The 18,865-nt window shown below is 48.0% G+C and overlaps 1 protein-coding gene across 1 annotated transcript; it reads right to left on the bottom strand.

Annotated features, from left to right (window-relative positions):
• Positions 1-540: 540 nt before the first annotated feature.
• NKX1-1 (NK1 homeobox 1) lies at positions 541-9,688 on the bottom strand. Its single transcript, XM_075930912.1, has 2 exons — positions 7,924-9,688; positions 541-3,031 (listed from the first exon to the last, which is right to left on the bottom strand). The coding sequence occupies exons 1-2, from the start codon at positions 8,387-8,389 to the stop codon at positions 2,256-2,258; spliced, it is 1,242 nt and encodes a 413-aa protein (XP_075787027.1). The 5' UTR covers positions 8,390-9,688; the 3' UTR covers positions 541-2,255.
• Between the last annotated feature and the right edge of the window lie 9,177 nt (positions 9,689-18,865).

Genomic DNA, 18,865 nt, shown 5'->3' with positions numbered 1-18,865 from the left:
AAATGGGCACCTTCGGGGTGGGGGGAGGAGAGGAAGGGGGTGTTGTGTCCAGAGGGGAGGAATGATGGGGGGGGGGTCCCATGGAAAATGAGGCAAGACCATCTAGTGCTGCTTGCAATCAGCTGGACCGGAACTGATTAAAGGGGGAGCGGGGATTAATAATCTACACCGCACTCTCCTGTGTGCGTTTCTTAAAATTATTGGGTGCCCTGGAAATCAGCAATCAGCTCTCCGGAGTGAAGGGATTGCAGACATATACATTTCCCTTCCCCGGGGTGAAGTATGGGATCAGATAGGAAAGCTGGAAGCGAGATAAGAACTTTGTATCCTCTTTAATGGGAGATTTATAAGCTTTACTTTAAATGGCAAACTATCCTTAGTGCTCAATGCGTTTTCTCTTTTTCATGGGTCCATAACAGACCATCCATTATTTTTAAAGTAGGGGAATATTTTAAAAAAAGGCAATATTGAAGTTTATAAAAAGATATAGATATCCAATTAAGATTTTGCTATTTTTTTAATGAGCGAACATAATTAACCAGTTAATTTATGAAATGTACATAAATCCAAACAGTCGCGATATATCTACTGCCACTTCATAGACCTCCACTCTTGGATTTGTATTTTATAATCAGCTCAACCAAATTAATTAAGAAAATAAACACTAGATCAAATAGCCAATAAGGCAAAGTTCCCTTTTAAAGCACAGAAAAATAGTTTCTTTGTGTGTAAGTAGCGATGCGGATTTCACAAGGTTCTCAAAACGATCAAAAATGATGTCGAAATGGCACGAGGGTGTAACTTAGTAGAGGGCTGCAAAAGGGAACTGATCCTGGTTAGTGATTTGTTTCTCCTAGAAAGGCAACTGAAACGTGCTGCCTCAGAACGAGAGAAACACAGAGCCAGGAAGACGCTGTTTACTTAAAGTTTATTGAGGGATTTAAAGTGTTTAGCAAACAAAGTGCTTTCTCTCTCATTTTGGATTCCCATCCGTCCCATCCCTTATACATTAATTATAAAGTTATTTTTTTCGGAACAACCAGAAATAGACATAGTTGATTAATGTAACAAAAAAATTGCAACCCATAAATGCGGCTCTCCGCGTGTCTGACCAGACACGACTCCTCCTGAGGTCGGCCGTGGATTTTATTTTTAATCTTTCACCAATTAGTCGGGGGGTTGTATTTAAAAAAAAAGATCAAGTATGTAAAAATCGTGAAATCGCGGGAGAAAATAACCCGTTGTTTTACCAACCGTGTGGCGAAGTGACAAGCCTAGAGTTTTCTGTTTCACCCTGAGAGTCAAATGGGTACATCATCTTTTCAAGTCTTTTACAAGTGGCCAGACGAAAACAAGGGACAGTGAAAAAATACAGATAACGATGATTTACAGCTACCAAGTTCTATTTACAAAGAGCCAAGGAGAGGATCCTTCTCTCCCTTCTGCCTCCCTTCCAGCAGCCGAGGCCGGGCGCGGAGCGTATAAAAAGGGTCGTAGAAATGATTGTAGGGCAGTTGAAAAGTTGTCGTTGCGTCTCCGTGGGGAGGAAAGGACGGGGATTGGGGCCAGACATCTCTCGCCAGCCTTTGGAAACCGGCTGCAGCCCTTTGACATTGCAGCTCCCCGGCCACCCCGAGAGCCCCAGTGTCCCGTCCCGTGGCGGGGAGCCGGCCGCCTTCCCACTGTTAGAATGGTGCATAAAGTTGAAATGACCTATCCCTCTCCGGGGGGCTTTTAAAAAACAAAGGGCCAAAGAAGAGGAGTATCCGTTTGGGAAATGCAATTTCAAGCACTCCCTCTTCCCCGCCCTCATTCCCCTCTAATGCCCCTTCCCCCCAAACTCAATGGTTACTGAAAAAGTAGCGAGTTCATCAGGGGACGGACATGAATGTATGATTATTAATGATGTCTTGTTGCTTTGCGAAGCTCTCCTGGCACTGCGCTCTGCTGGCTGTCCCTGGGTTGCGGTGGGAGACAGGCGCGCAGAGAGAGTTCAGAGACGAATCTTCCCAGTCCAGGGGATTGCGCGCTCTGAGCGCGCAGGGGAACTCGGAGGGCGCGGTGCGAAGTTCCCAGCCCTCGGGGCGAGTGGGAGCTCTGGGCGCGCAGTTCCCATCCCCTGGGGCGAACGGGAGCTCTGGGCGCGCAGTTCCCATCCCACCGGATGCGCTGAGCGCAGGGAGCGCGGCGCGTGGTCTCCATCCCAGGGTCTGCTGCCCCAGCGGCTCTCGGGCCCGGGGCGGAGGCAGGCCGGTTTATAGGTGCGGGGTGTAGAAGGCCGGAGCCCCGTAAGTCTGCGAGCCCAGGACGAAGGGCGAGAGGACGGCAGGGCTGGGCAGGAAGGGCAGCTGGGCGGCGCACACCAGACCCCCGGTGGGGTGTCCCGGGTAGCCCCCGGGGCCGTGCATGGAAAGCGGGTTGCCCATGGGCGGCGAGTGGCTGAGCGGGCTCAGCCCCCCGCCCAGGCCGCCTCCCCCTAGACCCCCTCCGGTCCCGCCGCCTCCCGCGCCGCCGCCCGTCGGGGCGCTGGTGTCGGCGCCCGGGTTCTGCTTCTTCCACTTGGTGCGGCGGTTCTGGAACCAGATTTTGACCTGGGTCTCGGTCAGGCTGAGCGACAGCGCCAGGTTGAGGCGCTCGCACACCGACAGGTACCGCGTGGACTTGAACTTGTTCTCCAGCGCCACCAGCTGCTCGTAGGTGAACGCGGTCCGCGCCCGCCGGGGCTTGCCCGACTTGGAGTCCGAGCCCGTGCGCTTCCTCTTGGGCTTGGCCGGCTGGCTCTGCGAGCCCCCGCCAGAGGCCTGGGGCTGGGACGGGGGCTGGGAGGGCGGCTGGCTGCCTGGCTCCCCATCCTCCGCGGGGCGGCCGGGCTCTTCCTCGCCGGACCCCCCGACGCCACCCAGGCTGCTGCTGCTGCTGCTCTCTTCGCTGCATAGCTCCTCCTCGTCTAGCGGCTCGCTCTCGGGGCTGGGGCTGGGCCTGCTGCCGTAGTCCAGGTCGCACTCCTCGGCCTTGTACAGCTCGCCATCCTCTGCGCACAAGCAAGGAGAGGGGTTAGCTTAGCGGCTGCCAGCCAGCCCGCCCAGGCCCAGCGCCCATGTCCCCACCTGCCCAGCCCGCCGGCAGCGGCCCCAGCTCTGCCAAGCTGAAAGGGGCAGGAAAAGAGGCTCCCAGGGTGTTCAGACACAGACCCACTGGAAAGGGGGAGGCAGAATCAGGCTTCAGTGAGGGCACAAAATGGGAATCTGACCTCCCCCTCTCCAGCCCAAGCTCCTTAGGCAAAGCCATTGTCTACCGGAGAAGCAGAAGGGTTAGGAACAGGGGAAAGTTGGCAGGAAACAGTCCTGGTTTCTTCCCTCCGGGTTGCTGCTGGGCCTCAAAATGCAGCGACTTCTAATTGAAGGTGTTCTGAGGTTTCCTACCTTATGAGGACGGGGGGGCATTTGTGAAAGGTCTCCCTGTTACACAGCAAAATCAGGCATCCTCAGAGAGGCACTTTATAAAACCTCACCCACCATTCTTCCAGACAGAGAGTCTCTCATACCCTCTTCCCATGGCACGGAGAGGGGCAGGCCTGGAGCAAATCTGCCCTTTATAAAGAAGAAAACCAGGAGAATCCTCTTGACCTGGCAGGATTGTGTTGTAAAGCTCTCTGGGACAGGGGGTTTCCTTTGAGTGGTGGGTGGATTCTAGCACTTGTAGACGCCACACATCTTTGTTGAGTATTTAGAGGGTTTTAAGAAAGGGTTGGCGGGCAAGGGGGAAAAGATGATAAACTAAGCTTGCAACAGTTGCTTAATAGGCCAGGGGTTGGATTTTCCATTTTCACTGTAATTGGGATGGCACAAATATTGCAAAAATGTAGAAAAATGTTTCAGAATCACTTAGGGGTGAGTGTATAGAATAAACTCTGGGGGAAGGAATCTTTCATTCAAAATGTTCTCCAAATAGAAAGCCCCGAAGTGCGTTTCAGGAACAAAACAAAAGCCACCTTTGTCTAAAGCTAGGACAAGAAATAACATAGACCGAACCCCCTAACTAACCAAGGTAAAAGCTTTACAAATATAGAATGTTAGGTAGTGGTCCATAATGAGAAGTCCTGCTGTGTAGTCATTCTTTAATCCTTTTCGGCATTAAAATAATGGTGACATGCTAAGAAATAAAATGGATCTCATTATTTTACTATATTTAGTCCTTATAAAAGCAATCACAGTTAGTGCCTTTCATGGAATTTCTGCCCAGAAGAATCAGGAATAATGATGCTAATATTAAAATCATTTGAACATTTTAGAAATTGGACATTTCTTTATGCAATAACTTTAGAATACATATTTGAAAAATTGGGACTTGGGAAATGAACAATAATTAATATAGGGCATTTTGGAATGACAGAGAGGTTTCGTGCAGCCAGAAGAGAAGACCTTTCTATTACACTTTTAAATTTAGTTATTTATTTATCCGCATTAATGGAAGATTTTGCTGCCTTCTATTTTGGTATATTTTCACCGTTTCTGCGTCTTGTTTTCTAGTGCTGCTCCTAAGGTAGAAGTATTAAACTGGAGTAAATACTTGTATTGATTAGCAGAGCAGATACAAACTTAATTAAACTCATTTTGTGTAATGTACAAACTAGTTAACGGTCATTTAATTTATTTGGGTTTATATTATGCTCCAATTAACGGGACTCCAGATGAGAACAAGGTAATTATCCGATATTTAGGGCCCTTGTACTTCCAGGGAGGATAATATCGTTCTGAAACCTGAAATAATATTTGTAAAGGAGGTGTTTCGCTCCGTAGACCATGCCTCAGACATTTCTGAGACCTGGGAGGCCGGATGCTATATTATTTTGCCCATTCCAAACTCCCAGTGTAGAATAAAAAAATCTAGGAATACATCAAATGCAGGATCGGGTCAGCCTGGAGTAAAATAAAAATACCTTGTGCTCATCACATTTAGTTACTCCTAAACTTTCTGAATGGATCTGCTATTTACACCTAGATAGCCCAGCATAGCTATTATGTGTAAATCCCCTCCCTTTTACAAATTAAGTAGAGAGTTGACCATTATGTCCCATTATGTATTAGCTTCAGTCATTTCAGTTCCATAAACACTAAGGCTAAACACTCGGTCTCAAACTTTGCTAAACACTAAAAACAAATGATCCATTATAGAGGATTAGTTTTAAATTTGAGAAATTTAAAAGTGGAAAGATTTTGTTCTGTGAAACAAGCGAATTTCGGTTAACCTTGGATATTGCTTGCTCCCTACGAGAAAGAGAGAGAAGTTTATTATGGTCACCCGCAAAAGCAGTGTTTAGTAACCTGGGGACTTTTAAAACTAATAATTTCCATCTTGGTGTTAAAAGATAGAAAATGGAGGTCTCGAATTATGACATATATAGAAATATGAGAATGTGATTAAGGGGGTTTTAAACTGAAAATGGTGCACGAAGGTGAAATACAGTTAAAATAATCTACATCTCATCAAAATAAAATTATAGACGGATGCCATTGTCGATTATATTTTTGTACACGCACCTTTCCATATTATTTTTGCACACATACGAATATTTATTTATTGGGGGTAAACATAGCAACATACACACGTTCAATCCAGATGACAGAGTATTTGTGTTGATGACTTTAAAGGGGGTTTTTTTTTTTGCAATAATTTGTAAATGTCCCTCAGCCTCTCTCTCAGGCAGGATTATTAAAATATTTTTTAGGCAACAACTGCACTGAAATTGTGGAAGGCAACATCATTCTAGGTTTGTAACTGTGTTAATACAAAACAAATTAGTCGGAGTTTTATCAGTTATTCCTAAAACCAAATGTGTTTTTGCAAGGTGCACGTACTTATTTTCTGGTTGTCGATAATCATAATTTATTTTCCGATCTTTTGCTCCATCGCCGCCGAACTAAATCAACTGCTTGATCTACTATAGTTAACTAGTACCTAAGGTGATGGTGGAACCATAATGCGATGTAACTTGCGTGATTTCGGAGCGCAAGTTTGGATGTTTCTAGCGTTACAAAATAGTAGCACAGTTAGGACTGAAGAAAGGAATTGTGCAAAATCCCTAGCCAGCTTGCCAGCCAGCAAAGTTTAATATTGCCTGGTGTTTCTAAATATATTTACTGGTAGAGAAATGAAGGATAGAATTGCATTTCTCTCCTTGTCTGGAGATAAAGTACAAGATTGGTGATAGGCTGACCTCGTCGGTCTTTCTGATTGCACAGATCTATTTAATATGACAAAAGTCAGATCAGTTGAGACACACACTTACTTGAGGTATACTCGGAGTTTTAAAAATCTCTTTGGAATTCTGTTTACGTCTAGCGGCTTGCTATTGCTTTCATTATTAAAAATAGATGTACTATTAAGGGGCTAGCGTCAAAACAGGTAGAAATAAACCTACGTGGACCTTGTATCGCAGGATTGTAAAGCAGCCGTAGAATTGTAAAGAAGTTCATTTTCTAGGCTGTACAGTATCACATATACACAGCTCACTGCTGTTCCCAACTCTCCATACACAGAATATCTATAGATATTTTTCACATGGGCTATCTTTTCCCGGAAGTGCTCTAATATCTTCAGAGTCACAGCATTTAGAGGTGAGAAAGTTGGGATATTTGGACCTGGAGAGCAAAAGCAATCTAGAGCTTGGGTCGAATGCAATTCCCGATCAATAGCGAGCCCTAATAAGTGTAATAGGTTTTAATCGAGTAATTATCCGAATTTTGACCCTATAATTTAGATGTTAGGAGAGAGTTTGCAAGGTGCTTGAAAGAGATATGCACAATTCGATAATAGGATATCGACCCAGGGAGTCCTACATGCCACTCTGGGGCGATTTCCCCCATTATCCAGCCTCTTTACGCTGCTAAGCACATTTTACCTTAAATGTAATCGAAGGAATTTAATTGTTTTTCCAGAGATAACCAGCATTTTGTCACAATTAGTCTGATTTGTCCTAAAAAAGCCAAGGGGAGAGAGAAAATTGAATCTGTCGCCCACAGCAACGCTCAGCAGGCTGGGGGGTGGGGTAGAGAGGGGAGATGGTTCGGGGGGAGAGGGAGGAAGACATGAAAAAGTCAGGAACGCGACTTGGATACTTGGAAGATACAGCCTCAAATCTGAGGCTTTGAGAATAAATTTAAAAATCTGACGGGCCTTCTCATTCAAATGGCCTGCACTCCCCAATTATCCTGGTAAGTTTTTGCTTCAGGTGTAACTTACATATACCTGGTATCCTTGAGGACAGAAAAAAGACACCAGGACAGAAGTTGTTATTGTGCGACAGTAATCAAAGTAATTCAGTGAGGCGTGATGAACTAGGTACATTTAATACAACATTACCCCTTGCAATGGATCGCTTGCTAGCCAGCCCGCGAGCACCAGAACCCAGAGTTTGATTGTGAGGTGAGTGCCCCGAATTTGCGCCTGCATTCCCTAGTTTGCAGAACTGCAGCTGAAGTTACTTAGCGTGTGTCTGCTTGGATTTTCAGGACTCCTGGTGAGGAAAGGGAAAGGGGGCATGTGACTGACAATACAGGCACATCACAGAGTCTCCAACTTGCAACCAGAGCCCAGCCTGAAACTTGATGCGCCTGAAAGGAGGGAAAAGGCCGGGTAGATTTCACCTTGCCCGGGGCGCACAAACCGGCAGGCATCACAAACCAGTCAGCCCTTGCTACACACGGATGCAGTCCGCTTTAATAACTGTACAGCGGGTTCCCCGCGTCTACACGTGCTGTTGCCCCCTGGATTGTAGCTGACAGGGAGCAGGAACGGTGGGGGTCTAAGCCTCACCTTTAGAAGCCTGTTTCCCCCCCCCCCGCCTAACGTTTCAGGCGCGCGGTACCTCTCCCCTCGGACCCGGCCGAGAGGGGTGGAGGTGAACATGCAAAACGTACTTACTGATTAAGCCCGAGGACTTTTTGCACGTTTCAAAGTCGTCAGCCAGAGCCTTTGGATCTGCTAGTTCCGTGCCCGAGTCCTCGGGTTTGGCCTCTGCCCCGAGAGTGAATTCGCTCCCTGCGGATTTGTACAGCACCGAACACTGCCTCTTTTTGCTGTTGAATTTGTTGGGGTCCAGAATGTCCAGCACGGAAAACGAGGTGGTTCTGTGGACCACCGGCAGAGCCGCCCCAGCCCCCTCTTGTCCAGGGGTGTTGCTCTGATTGTCGCCTGGCCGCTCTCTATTCCCAGGGCACGAATAGACTGGTAGCTCGTTGCTGGAGGAAAGTCTCTGGTCCCCGTGACTCTCCATGCTTTCCCCGTGAAGACAGCCGGACCCTGGCTCCCCTCCAAGGCCAGCCTGGCTGGCTGCTACAGCTGGGATAGAGATGTCACCTCCCTGAGCCTTGTCTCTGCTCACATTCATGGCTCGGTGCAGAGCCCCGTCCCGTGACAACTCTTTCCCCTCCTGCGAACTTCAGCTGGAAACTCCTGCTCGCAATCAACTCCGGACGCTGCCTTCTGTCTCGCCGACCAGCTCTTCTTTTACCACCGGGAGCCGGCTGCTTTAGATCTGCAGGATTCCACGTGGCTGGGTCCAACCTGAGCCGGAGTCTCCCGTGGAGAAAGGCAGTCACAGGGGGATGCTCCACTCGGCTGCTCCTTCTTCCTTCTCATCATCCTCACAGGACTCCCTCAACACGTATGTGTCTTCTCGCCCCCCCACCCCCCTGTCTCTCGCACACGCGGCCACGGCTGTCTCTTATTTATGCGTTCATATTTAGCAGTGGCTTGTAATTGGCTACAAATTAATCCCTTGCCCATAATAGTCAGTAATCTCCATCACTGGAGGAGAGACACTGAAAGTGTGTGTGCCTGAGAAAGGGGAGGGGGGAAGGAGGGGGAGAGTGAAGGATGGTCGTGTGGCTGTGATATACTTAGCTGTCAGCTCTGTTTCAACACACCTCCACTCATCTGGAAAGCATCTAAATAGCCTTATTTGGAGAAATGGGCGGAGAATGCTTTCTTTTGAAATAATTGCGGGATCAATATAAAGAAGATATTATACACACACACCGAATGGGGCCCTAAGACCTTCCATCCCAATGGTTTAGTTGTGTGATCACCAGGGTATTATTTGGGCGCTCAGGGTGAACAATCTCATTTGTGTCACCCCCTTGCCTTATTAAATTAGAACAATAGCATAAAATGTTGTTCGAGGCGGATACTTTGAATGATGCTTCGTGCATAGACACATCTATATACACGTTGTCCTCCCCCCAACTAATTAATTAAAATTACATATCAGATGAAACTGCCTAAAATATTGAGAGCAAAATCATAGGCTTAAACACCACAAGGCAAAACACGACGATCAATACATTTTAAATAACTTGGGGGGGGGGATCTATTCTCGTCCCACCTAGAAATAATGCAATCAGCATAGCTCACTCTCACTTCTGAGAAACACCCCTTCATGAAAGATGGTTTTAAGGCAGGAAAAAGGGAAAAATTAGGAAAAGAGCGGCCTTTGATTTACAAAAATCTAATTTCCTTTCCTACCCTTCCCCGTTTGCGCTCTCTGTGGACGCGCGCTGTGATCATATCAATTTCATTCTTGTTTTGGATGTCCAAATCGCTGCCTCGTTTGAATTAGCTGCCCCAAAAGGTAGGAAAATAGAGAAAACATAAAAAGAAAATTAGATTTTTTCCCCTCCTGTCTTGAGGCTGGTGACACATACAAGGACAGGTCCTTTGCAATTACCGCGGGCAATGATCCTTTGGAAAGCAGAAATTAAAAGTTGGGAGAAATAATGGGTAAAACAATCAGCTGTAATTTTGGTAGGGGTTGGACATGATTAGCCCATCAATGGGCTGGCCCAGGGGAGTTCCCTGAACGCTGGAGCCCACAGCAGCTCGCTCTCATATATTATAGACCAGCCCTTTGATTTCAATCAGACACCACAACAGTGTCCTTCCTCTTTTATTACTTTATTATGCTTTATCTTTAAATTATAAATCACCTCCCGGGTGGAAAGGGAATGTTTAATCTCTGATCACGTGTAGGCAATTACCTTTCCCCCCACCTCACCGCCACACACACACACAGAGCCAGAGCCGAGTTACTTTGAATATATATTTGGTTGGCTTTTAAAACCTTCTCTGACTTCCCTTCCCCCGCGGTTGTGTCTGGGAGCTCGTCTTTCGCTCTAGAACAATTTCGCGTTCAAGGCCTCTGCCCACAGCTCTGGGATATTGTTTATGGAAAGGCGCTGGTGTTTTAGGCAGGCGCCAAAGGATTGTTTGATCAGATTGCTTACTCTCCTCGTCTCCATTTGTACCTATGGGGGAGGGCAAGGTGGTTTTTCTTGGGGGAGTGGAGCATTCTTATCTCTTGAGTATAGTGGCGTCCTAAATTTTTGCTTGAGCCCCTACAAATATCTGGTCAAAATTGCCATTAAAACTCTGCACACCACTGTCCTAGTAGGGCCTATACAGCGCAGGGACCAGCACTGGCGTAAGCCACAACAGCGGTTACATGATTATTAATTCAATAACACACAAAGGTTGCACAGTAAACGCTTGGAGGCAGGAAAGCCAGCGGATTTGAGACCCAGCTGTCGCGTAGCATAAATAGTCATTTCTTCAGTGCGCTGCTAAGACCCTCTTTCCATGCATGACGAGGCCGTGCACTTATTTCGTGATCTACCCGATCAAAGCTGGGGCAGAGATTCGCTAGGTACGGGAGTACAGCCGGTACAAGTTGCAAGGAGAGTGGGACACAGAACGGGGAACGCGAGTCCACTCCGAATTCCCCCTTCAGCCCACGAGGGATAAAACGAAGTGTGGGAAAGCGCACGCGCCCCGGGGTTTTAAAGCGAGTGTTATAAAGCTGTTCTATTGCTCCTAATCACAATTGATTGTCAATTAGAGCCTCATTTGTGCAATCTCCATCCATCTGCCATCTCTGGTTATCTGCGCACCAGAAAGTTGGCGCTGAGTATGGGGCCCTAGATGCGTTGTGACAGGTAATATCTCGCTCCCGCGCGGGGCGGGTGGCCACTTCGCTCTTGCTCGGAGAGGGCCCCTTTCGTGCTCCTTTGAAAAAGAGCCCGCCCGTGGGGGGGATGCCTGGCGTGGCGGGCAAGGTGGAGGCGGGGATCATGGCAGGGGGTTAGATTAACGCCAATGAAATGCCAGCTCATCCAACCTCTGCCCCTCCATGCCCAGGCCCGGGGCTGGGATGGAAATGGTCCTTTCTCTAACCCACCGCACCGAGCCCGGCGGTGCTAGACCTCCCCGGGGGGTTATCGCGGTAGTTAGCCCAAATTGGATCTGCAGGGCGGGGGGATTTCTGAGGCCGCAAGGGGCTTGTGGTCAGTCAGCCCAGAACTGGGCAGCATTGGCCTGCCACGGCAGCTTAGGTGCCCTGCGGCGCGCAGGGGACCCCTCGCCTTTGACAGGACCATCGCTCCAATCGCAGCCTGCATGGGAGATAGCTGCTGGGGCGTGTTGGCACGGCCGGGCCGGTGTCCCCGGAGGTAAGCGTGGAGCCGGTTCGAACCGGGTTTACACGCCAGCTCCGGGGGAGCAGAGTACAGCTGGAGGCCGAACCGGACTCTGGCTGCAGTGTTAGGCACCGGGATGCTCTCTTCATCCCGTCCCTACGAACCTGCAGCTGCTTGAGGGTCTGTGGTGCCAGCAGCTGGCTAGGGGGACCCCTCCCTCTGCGGGGCGTCTCCCCCGCCACCCTCGGGCAAGTCCCAGGGGCCAGGCCAGCTGGCGGCAGAGGGAAGGTGGCTCACGGGCGAGGTTATCTGGGAAGGGGGCTGCAAGTCTCAGCCGAGAGATCGCCTCCCAGCCACCGAGAGAGGCTGAGCAGGGGCTGTCCTGCGCCGTTCTCAGTAGCAGCCTGAAGGGAGGGAGACGTCCCCAGGCGCCTCTTATCTCCCATCCGCAGAGGCCTCCGCTTCCCAGAACGTTTGCAAATGGCTTTGGGGGCTGGAGGGACCCCAGCTGACTGCCCGCGTGGCCTCTGCCCACGCCGCCTCCAGTGGCGAGTTGTTAACTGCACGCATCCTGCGACACCTCACGAGATCCACCTGCTCCTTCCTCCTGCCCCCTGCGCTCTCTCGGGCCAGGTCTGGTCCTCATTGCCTTTCCAGTGGGGAGATGATCCCTAGACACTAGTCAGCGGGGGGGGCTGCATCAGAGGCCGGCCCTGGGGCTGCACGGCCCCGCTTCTGGTGATTTGTAAGCCCGGAGCATTTGCATGTAGTTAACTATAAACCTGAACACCCCGTGTGCCTCTTCTGCCTGGACGTGCTTTGCAGCCACATAGAAGGGGCCGGAGTCCCTGCTCCAGTCGGCCCTGCGTTTTTAAGCAACGCGTTCCATTTTTAATTCGGTTTCTGTTCTATCGCTCGGATCAAAACCCGACGCTTTTCTTTTTTGGGCCGTTCTTCATCCCCTCCCAGCAGCGCGGATCTGAGGGTCACGAAGGGCTTTTTTTCGTGGTGGTACATCAGTTTAGTAGCCCCCCTGTTATCGCGAGAGGGTCACTTAGAGGGATTTCCACGGGGGAAAGAATAAAGGGGGTGGGGAGGCTGTTTCGGGGTGGAACAGGTGCAAGAGAAACCCGCCTCGCTTCCCCCGCGCTCTTGATCGGTTTGCATCGATCGCAAATGTGCCCTGGGGGCAATGGAAGGTCACGGAGGGTAAAGCATGGAAGCGCACGGTCCTTGCGTGCATGGAAGCGCACGGTCCCTGCGACAGAGAACATCAAGGTGCAGTGAAATCACATCTGTAAAATATCGATCCGCAGGGTGGGACGCAGCCCCGTTACCCCTTCCCCGCCACCAAATTAACACACGCCGCAGACTTTTCAACCCTCCAAGTGTTACGTGAAGCCTGACACCGGCGCCTGTAATCGAAAGGAGGCCGAAGTGACTCCAGGGACTCCGGAGCGAGTGTTGTCCCGGCCTTTTCAATACCTGCGCGATTAGGTCAGTCCCAGACCAAGAAACGCGTTTCTAGGAACAGAGATCTAATCTGGCTAATAGTCATTCTAATACAACCCACGCAGGGAGCCCAACAGCGCCTGGCAGAAAAGGGCTCTAAAACCATCTCCTAATGGCCCCCTTGCTGTAAACTAGAGCCGGGGCAGCGAAACACCCACCAGAATTAACATGGCAGGAAGGTGAAGGGGGTAGAACAGCTGGGATAAGGGGGCGGGCTAGGGAAATAGGCAAGGCCTGTCTCTCCTGGACAAGCTGGAGGTCAGGGAAGGGAAAGAAATGTGTGGGGGAGAGGTGGGGTGGATTGTCAGTGTCTAATGGCCCCTCTGGGGCACGTTGCGAGACTCAATAGATCCTTTAACCACGGCCATGTTCTCTTCGATTTCAAACATGCCTGGGTCCCCCAAATCGTCCCATTCAGCGCCCCGAGCTGAGAAAAGCATCCTCAGATCTAGGAAGGGGTTCTTACCTTACGCAAAACCAGAGTCTGCCCACCCTATTCTGGCTCTACACAGCCCGGCGAGGGCCGAGGTAGCTTTAATTATTATTGTATTTAATAGTATGGCCATCGCTTTCTAGACACAACAGTGCGCTTGTTTCAGGATGCACAATAATTAGTTTAAAGACTGTTTGTCTTTTTCACCCTTTCCCTGAAAAGATGAGACCTATCCGGAGGGAGTGGGTAAAGCTGGAGGAAAAGGGTTCTTGGGGGATGTTTAATATTAACCCCGTTCAAGCTAAAGAATTAATTAACTTTGGCCAAGAAAGAAAATGATGATTATTTTAGAGAGAGAGAGAGAGATTATGAAGCAGATCTTGCCCTCTATCAATACAATGTCAGGTCTTCACAGCAGAAGATGTAAGAGCCCAGGGGATTCCAGGTTAGGGTAATAATGAGCTTAATTGAGGTTAATGCTTCCTGCACAGCTCCTTGATTATTAAATTAATATTATCACACACATGAATCATAATTAGAAGTTTAAATAATGCTCCAGGGGAATCCTCGGAGGATCTATTAAAACTGGTCGCTTCCTTCTCACCGATTCCCTTAGAGTTTCAACCCAGCCAGAGGGGGAGAGCCCAGCTGTGCTGGGGCCTTGTGGCATTGAGGTATGTTTATTTGGTTGCAAATTAAGAGCGCTGGGGAGAGGAAACCTGTGCGGTTTGCTCTCGAAATGACACCCAGCGAGAGGTTCAAAGGCAGCTTCCCTTGCTCCCTTTCAAGATTTAGGTCAGCAAATTCTTGTTTAAATCCAAGCCCCCTCTTCGTTAATCTTGAGGCTTAACTCCCTCCCTAGACGCTGGCGTGTGTGTATATAAACTCCTAATAAAGTGGCTTGTTGTCACGTATCTCGGGAAAGATCTTTTGGGACGTTCTCATTCAGACCCCTAGTGAAAGCTGATCCCTTGTGCTCGGAGTCCGTTCCAAAGTCCCCAACCCCACCCCCCAACTAAAAATGCACGTGTCTTTGGGGCACCTTTAGGAAAGGACTGGAGGGGTGGAAAATCACACGTACTTCAGTGTTGCCCGGGGTAACCCCCTCTTCCTGCCAGGCTTTTGTGGGGTGACCCTTTTACAAACGGATCCAAAGAAGCTGGTCCCTCTAACAGCAACCTCCTGCCCATCTCTTGCCTTGAATGAAATAGACGTAGACTACCGAGGGTTAAATTTCGTATACGCAGTGGGCATACTCGTCCTATGGAGGTGGCTTTCCTGTAAAGGGGGTGCGCCGAGACTGGCCTAGCCATGCAGTCTGTTGCTGGTATGACTTCTTTGCCAGCAGACATCCCATGGGAGGACAGGGGGGAGTGAAGAGCACGGTAAAAACAGCCTCTCTCTGTGTCCATGTCTGTCCTTATCTCTTCCTTTCTACCCGGCGAGCCCTTTGCAAATGCTCTAATTTCCTAAGACTGGGCAATAATGAGGAGAGAGAGGACTGGGAAGAGAGGGGCCAGAGGGGAGTCAACCTCCATCCCGTGGGGAAGTGTAGCAGAAAATTAAACAGTTGGCTTTATTATTTATTTCATTTTATTTGTGTGCACGTGGGTTGAAATTGACATTCTGCCCCTCTGTCGGGGACTTGGGGACAGAATTGTGGAGTTAGACCAGGGAGCAGGTTCTCTTGTATAGGGCTACATGCAGGAAGCTGGTGGGGGAATAAAAAAAGGCTAAGGACAGAAAGGGGGAGGCGGGGAAAATCAGCCTTAAACAGCCCCACTGTCCTCCTTGGAGTCAGAGAGACTGCACAAAAGGGGAATGGGAATAAATAAAAGAGAAATCCGATGGTTTGCACTTAAGCATCTCTCTCGTTCTCTCTATTTATTTTCCTCTCCGTTGCTGAAACATATTGAAGGGGTAGAAAAAGGAAACATTAAGATCAACTGTGAGCTCTGTCGACGGTTTAACGATTTCAAATGAGCTCTGACTCTGGTGAAAATCTGACAATTACCCATCAGGATGGCAGATGATGGTTAAAATTACCAGAAATCAATATTCTCACCGGGTGTCCCAGCCTGATAAGAGAGACCAAGACAATGTTGACTATTAAAGTCGACAGCTTGAGATATTACACTATTAGTTATGCTATTTTTAATAATCTATAATATTTGGGCTATAATTAATTAATTATACGGGTCAGATAATATCTGGGGCTGGAATGAGGTCTGAAGGGTCTATTAAGGTTGGTAATGAGAAAGGAGAAATCTAATCTAAGGACGAGGAGCCGTGAAGGAACAAATATACAACAGACTTCAGATAGAGAGGGGGGAGAGAGAGAAGGGCTATTGCAAACCCAGTACACAACACACCTCTGCTTTTATCTTCTGGGGTCTCAAAGCAAGAACATCTCCCCCTTTTCTTTTCAAGCTAGTGCCCCTTCATTTGCAAAAAAGGCTTGATTTACACTGAGATGTGACAACTTACAGGCAATGATTAAAGGTGTACTAATGCATTAAATGACATTTGGGAAAAAAACCCCACATCTCATGAGTATTCCCTGTGGTAGTGAGGATATGATAGTAATTCTCCAGCTACTGGTGGAGCTCAGCCCCACTCTCTGGATGGTGCTAAACTGTCCCTGACAAGCAAGACTTTTAATATTTTTCCCTGGCACCTACAGAGCCTTTGAAATGTTTCAGATTGTGCCAAGTGACATCTCTTTCCTAGTAGACAAGTGTGTATGTAGTTTATGTATGTATATCTACACACACTTCTGTGTGTCTAGATATATGTACTGTGTATGTGTTGTGTGTACTCTCACATACAATGACTCTATTTCCCTCTTTTCAAATTTAACTTAATCAGACTTTGTGAATTATGCTGTTTGCCAATATTCTAAGTATGACACACAGGATTGCAACTATTTTACATTAATTATTGCTAAAGAGTGTTTCTATAATTATCCTTATTCCTGGGGATATTATTTATCATATTCGTTCCAGACTTATTAGTTGTAGGCTGAAGAAGGTGGGTGTATTGAACAATATCCCCGTCATACAATATAATTAAGGAACCACATTTTCCTGTTCTGCTCAGATTGGACAAGGGATTTTCTTTCTAAAAAGGCCTAGCTCTACTTTTCTGAATCAACTTTAATAATAAGATACCCCTTGTCCACGTCTCTTGGAAACTGCAGGAGTGAACAGGAATGTCCTGAGATAACTTGGACTCTCTTCTTATCACAATGAAAGTGGTAGGTTCTCATGGGTCACTGTTCTTCACTTCTAAAGCCCTTATTGGTGGACTCTCACAAGGCTCACTATCCCCTCCATATTATTCCACATCTATATAAAATTAGTGGGAGAGCTGGTGAGGCAACATGGGCAGACGTGCCAACAGTGCACAGATGACACCCAGCTCTACATCTTCTTTGCATCAAATTATTAATACATCATCTCCCAGCTTTTTTGGTGCCTACCCAAAATCAGCATGTCAACAAGGAGCAGCTGACTAACACTGAACTCAGGCAAAATTGAGGTGATGCTGATGGGGAAAAAGGAAGAGCTCAAAGAACTTCAATTCTGAGGAATGTTAGAGAGATGTTAAGAGATCTGCCCTCAGATAGCTCAGCTAATCCACAGCTTTGGGGTGCTTTTGATCTGCTCAGTGCTATTGGGAAGTAGCCATTGAGGCAAAACCCAAAAAGCTGGTTTCCATCTGCCAGAAGACCACAGTCTCTCAGGGTGCATCTACACAGCTTAACTCGAAATAAGCTACACAAATTGAGCTACGTCAAGTGCGTAACTTATTTCGAAATTGAAATTGGGAGCGTCTACACAGCACTCATTTCGAAATAGAGAACTCTTGCTCTGACTTCCCTTACTCCTCATACAATGACAGTTATAGGAGTTGGAGTAAGAAGTCCTCCAGCTTGACAGTATTTTGAAATAATGTGGAAATAATTGCCTGCTTTGTAGACACCGACTAAGTTATTGCTGGGTAGACATGTCCTCAGAAACAAATTTGGCCACAATAATCTACATACCTATGACCTTGAACTCATATCTTAAAGTTCCAACTAGTTCAAAGTACATCAGCTCATCTGACGACTATGTGGGTTATCTGTAGCACATCACTGCATTGATTCCTTATTGAACGAAGTCCTGATAGTCAAGATCCTTAATAGGACTAGTTTAGCCATCTGAAAATTTGCCTCTCCTGCCTCCATTTTGACTTCTCACAACAGTGACAGCCCATGACACTGATGACCACTAGAAGGAAGCTCATGTGGGTGGGTGGTAAATTGTTACAGACACTAGATCTAGACTATGGAAACCCCTATGACACAATATAGAAATAACCATGGATCTGACCAGTTTCAGAACTAACTATGAAACTCATTTCTTCAGCTTAACATTCCTTCATTAACTGGCACAACATATTCCTCCCATCCCAAGCAACCAAAAAGCCTCTGAACTAATTGCTATTCTTATTTCACTCTTTAAATACTTGGGAGAGGCACAGATGTCTCTGGCGACTGTGGCAGGGAAAAGACCTGGACAAACATTGGCTAGGGGAAGTGAGAGAGAAATTCTGGGACCTGTAGGCTAGGTTGAGCAGTCCTGGTGCTTCTTCTAGCATTGATGTTTACTAACATTGGGACCACCCTTTCTCCCAACTCGCATGCTGTAATGTTTAGGTGCTTTTCAGGACTCTCATTCCAGTCTACGAGGAGCAGCATGTGCTGTTTAACTGATCACCTCCAGTGGTTGATACCCCAAAGCTTTGACTTTTGAAGAAGCTATTTAGTGTATGGAGGAAACCTGTTTAAGATGTCAATTGGTTTGACAAAGGGAAGGTTAACAAAGTCGGTATAACTTATTGATTGCAGTGGATTCATTCAAGCACTGCTTAGTCTCATTGCTTGTATTGCAACACCTCTTCATCTGTAAAGACAAGGTGTACTATTTGCAGTGATTTTCAAACTTCTTTTTTTCTCATGACTCAGTTGAAGAAATTTGTTGATGCCTGTGACCCAACATAATTTGAGTGGAGTGTGGGCTCCGGAGTGGGGCTGAGGATGAGAGCTTTGGGTCATGGGAGGGGGCTCCGGCTTTGACTGGGGGTGGGGCTGGGACAGGAGGGGCTTACCTTGAGTGACTCCTAGTTAAGAGTGCAGCTAGGGTGCTGCTGCCTCTCCTGGCATTGCACACCACAGAAGCAGCCTACATCAGATTCCCATCCAAAGGGAATGCAGACCTAGTGCTCAGGGCAGGAGCAGTGTACGGAGCCTTGTGCACTCTCTTCTCCCCACCCTCCCTAGGAGTCGGACTTGCTGCTGCCTGCTTCTGGGGCACAGCGCAGTCTGCAGTGCCAGGACAGACAGGGAGCTGCCTTAGCACCCCCACTGGTCACCTGATCACCCGGCAGCAACGAGACCCAGGCC

This window comes from Pelodiscus sinensis, chromosome 5, assembly GCF_049634645.1.
Source record: "Pelodiscus sinensis isolate JC-2024 chromosome 5, ASM4963464v1, whole genome shotgun sequence".
Taxonomy (NCBI): Eukaryota; Metazoa; Chordata; order Testudines; family Trionychidae; genus Pelodiscus; species Pelodiscus sinensis.
This window is presented reverse-complemented; position numbering and strand designations above follow the sequence as displayed.

Coding starts and splice junctions, on each gene's coding strand:
- NKX1-1 (XM_075930912.1), bottom strand. CDS start 8,389: ATGAATGTGAGCAGAGACAAGGCTCAGGGAGGTGACATCTCTATCCCA. Junction 3,032..7,923: donor AAAGTCCTCGGGCTTAATCA/GTAAGTACGTTT, acceptor GCTTGTGCGCAG/AGGATGGCGAGCTGTACAAG.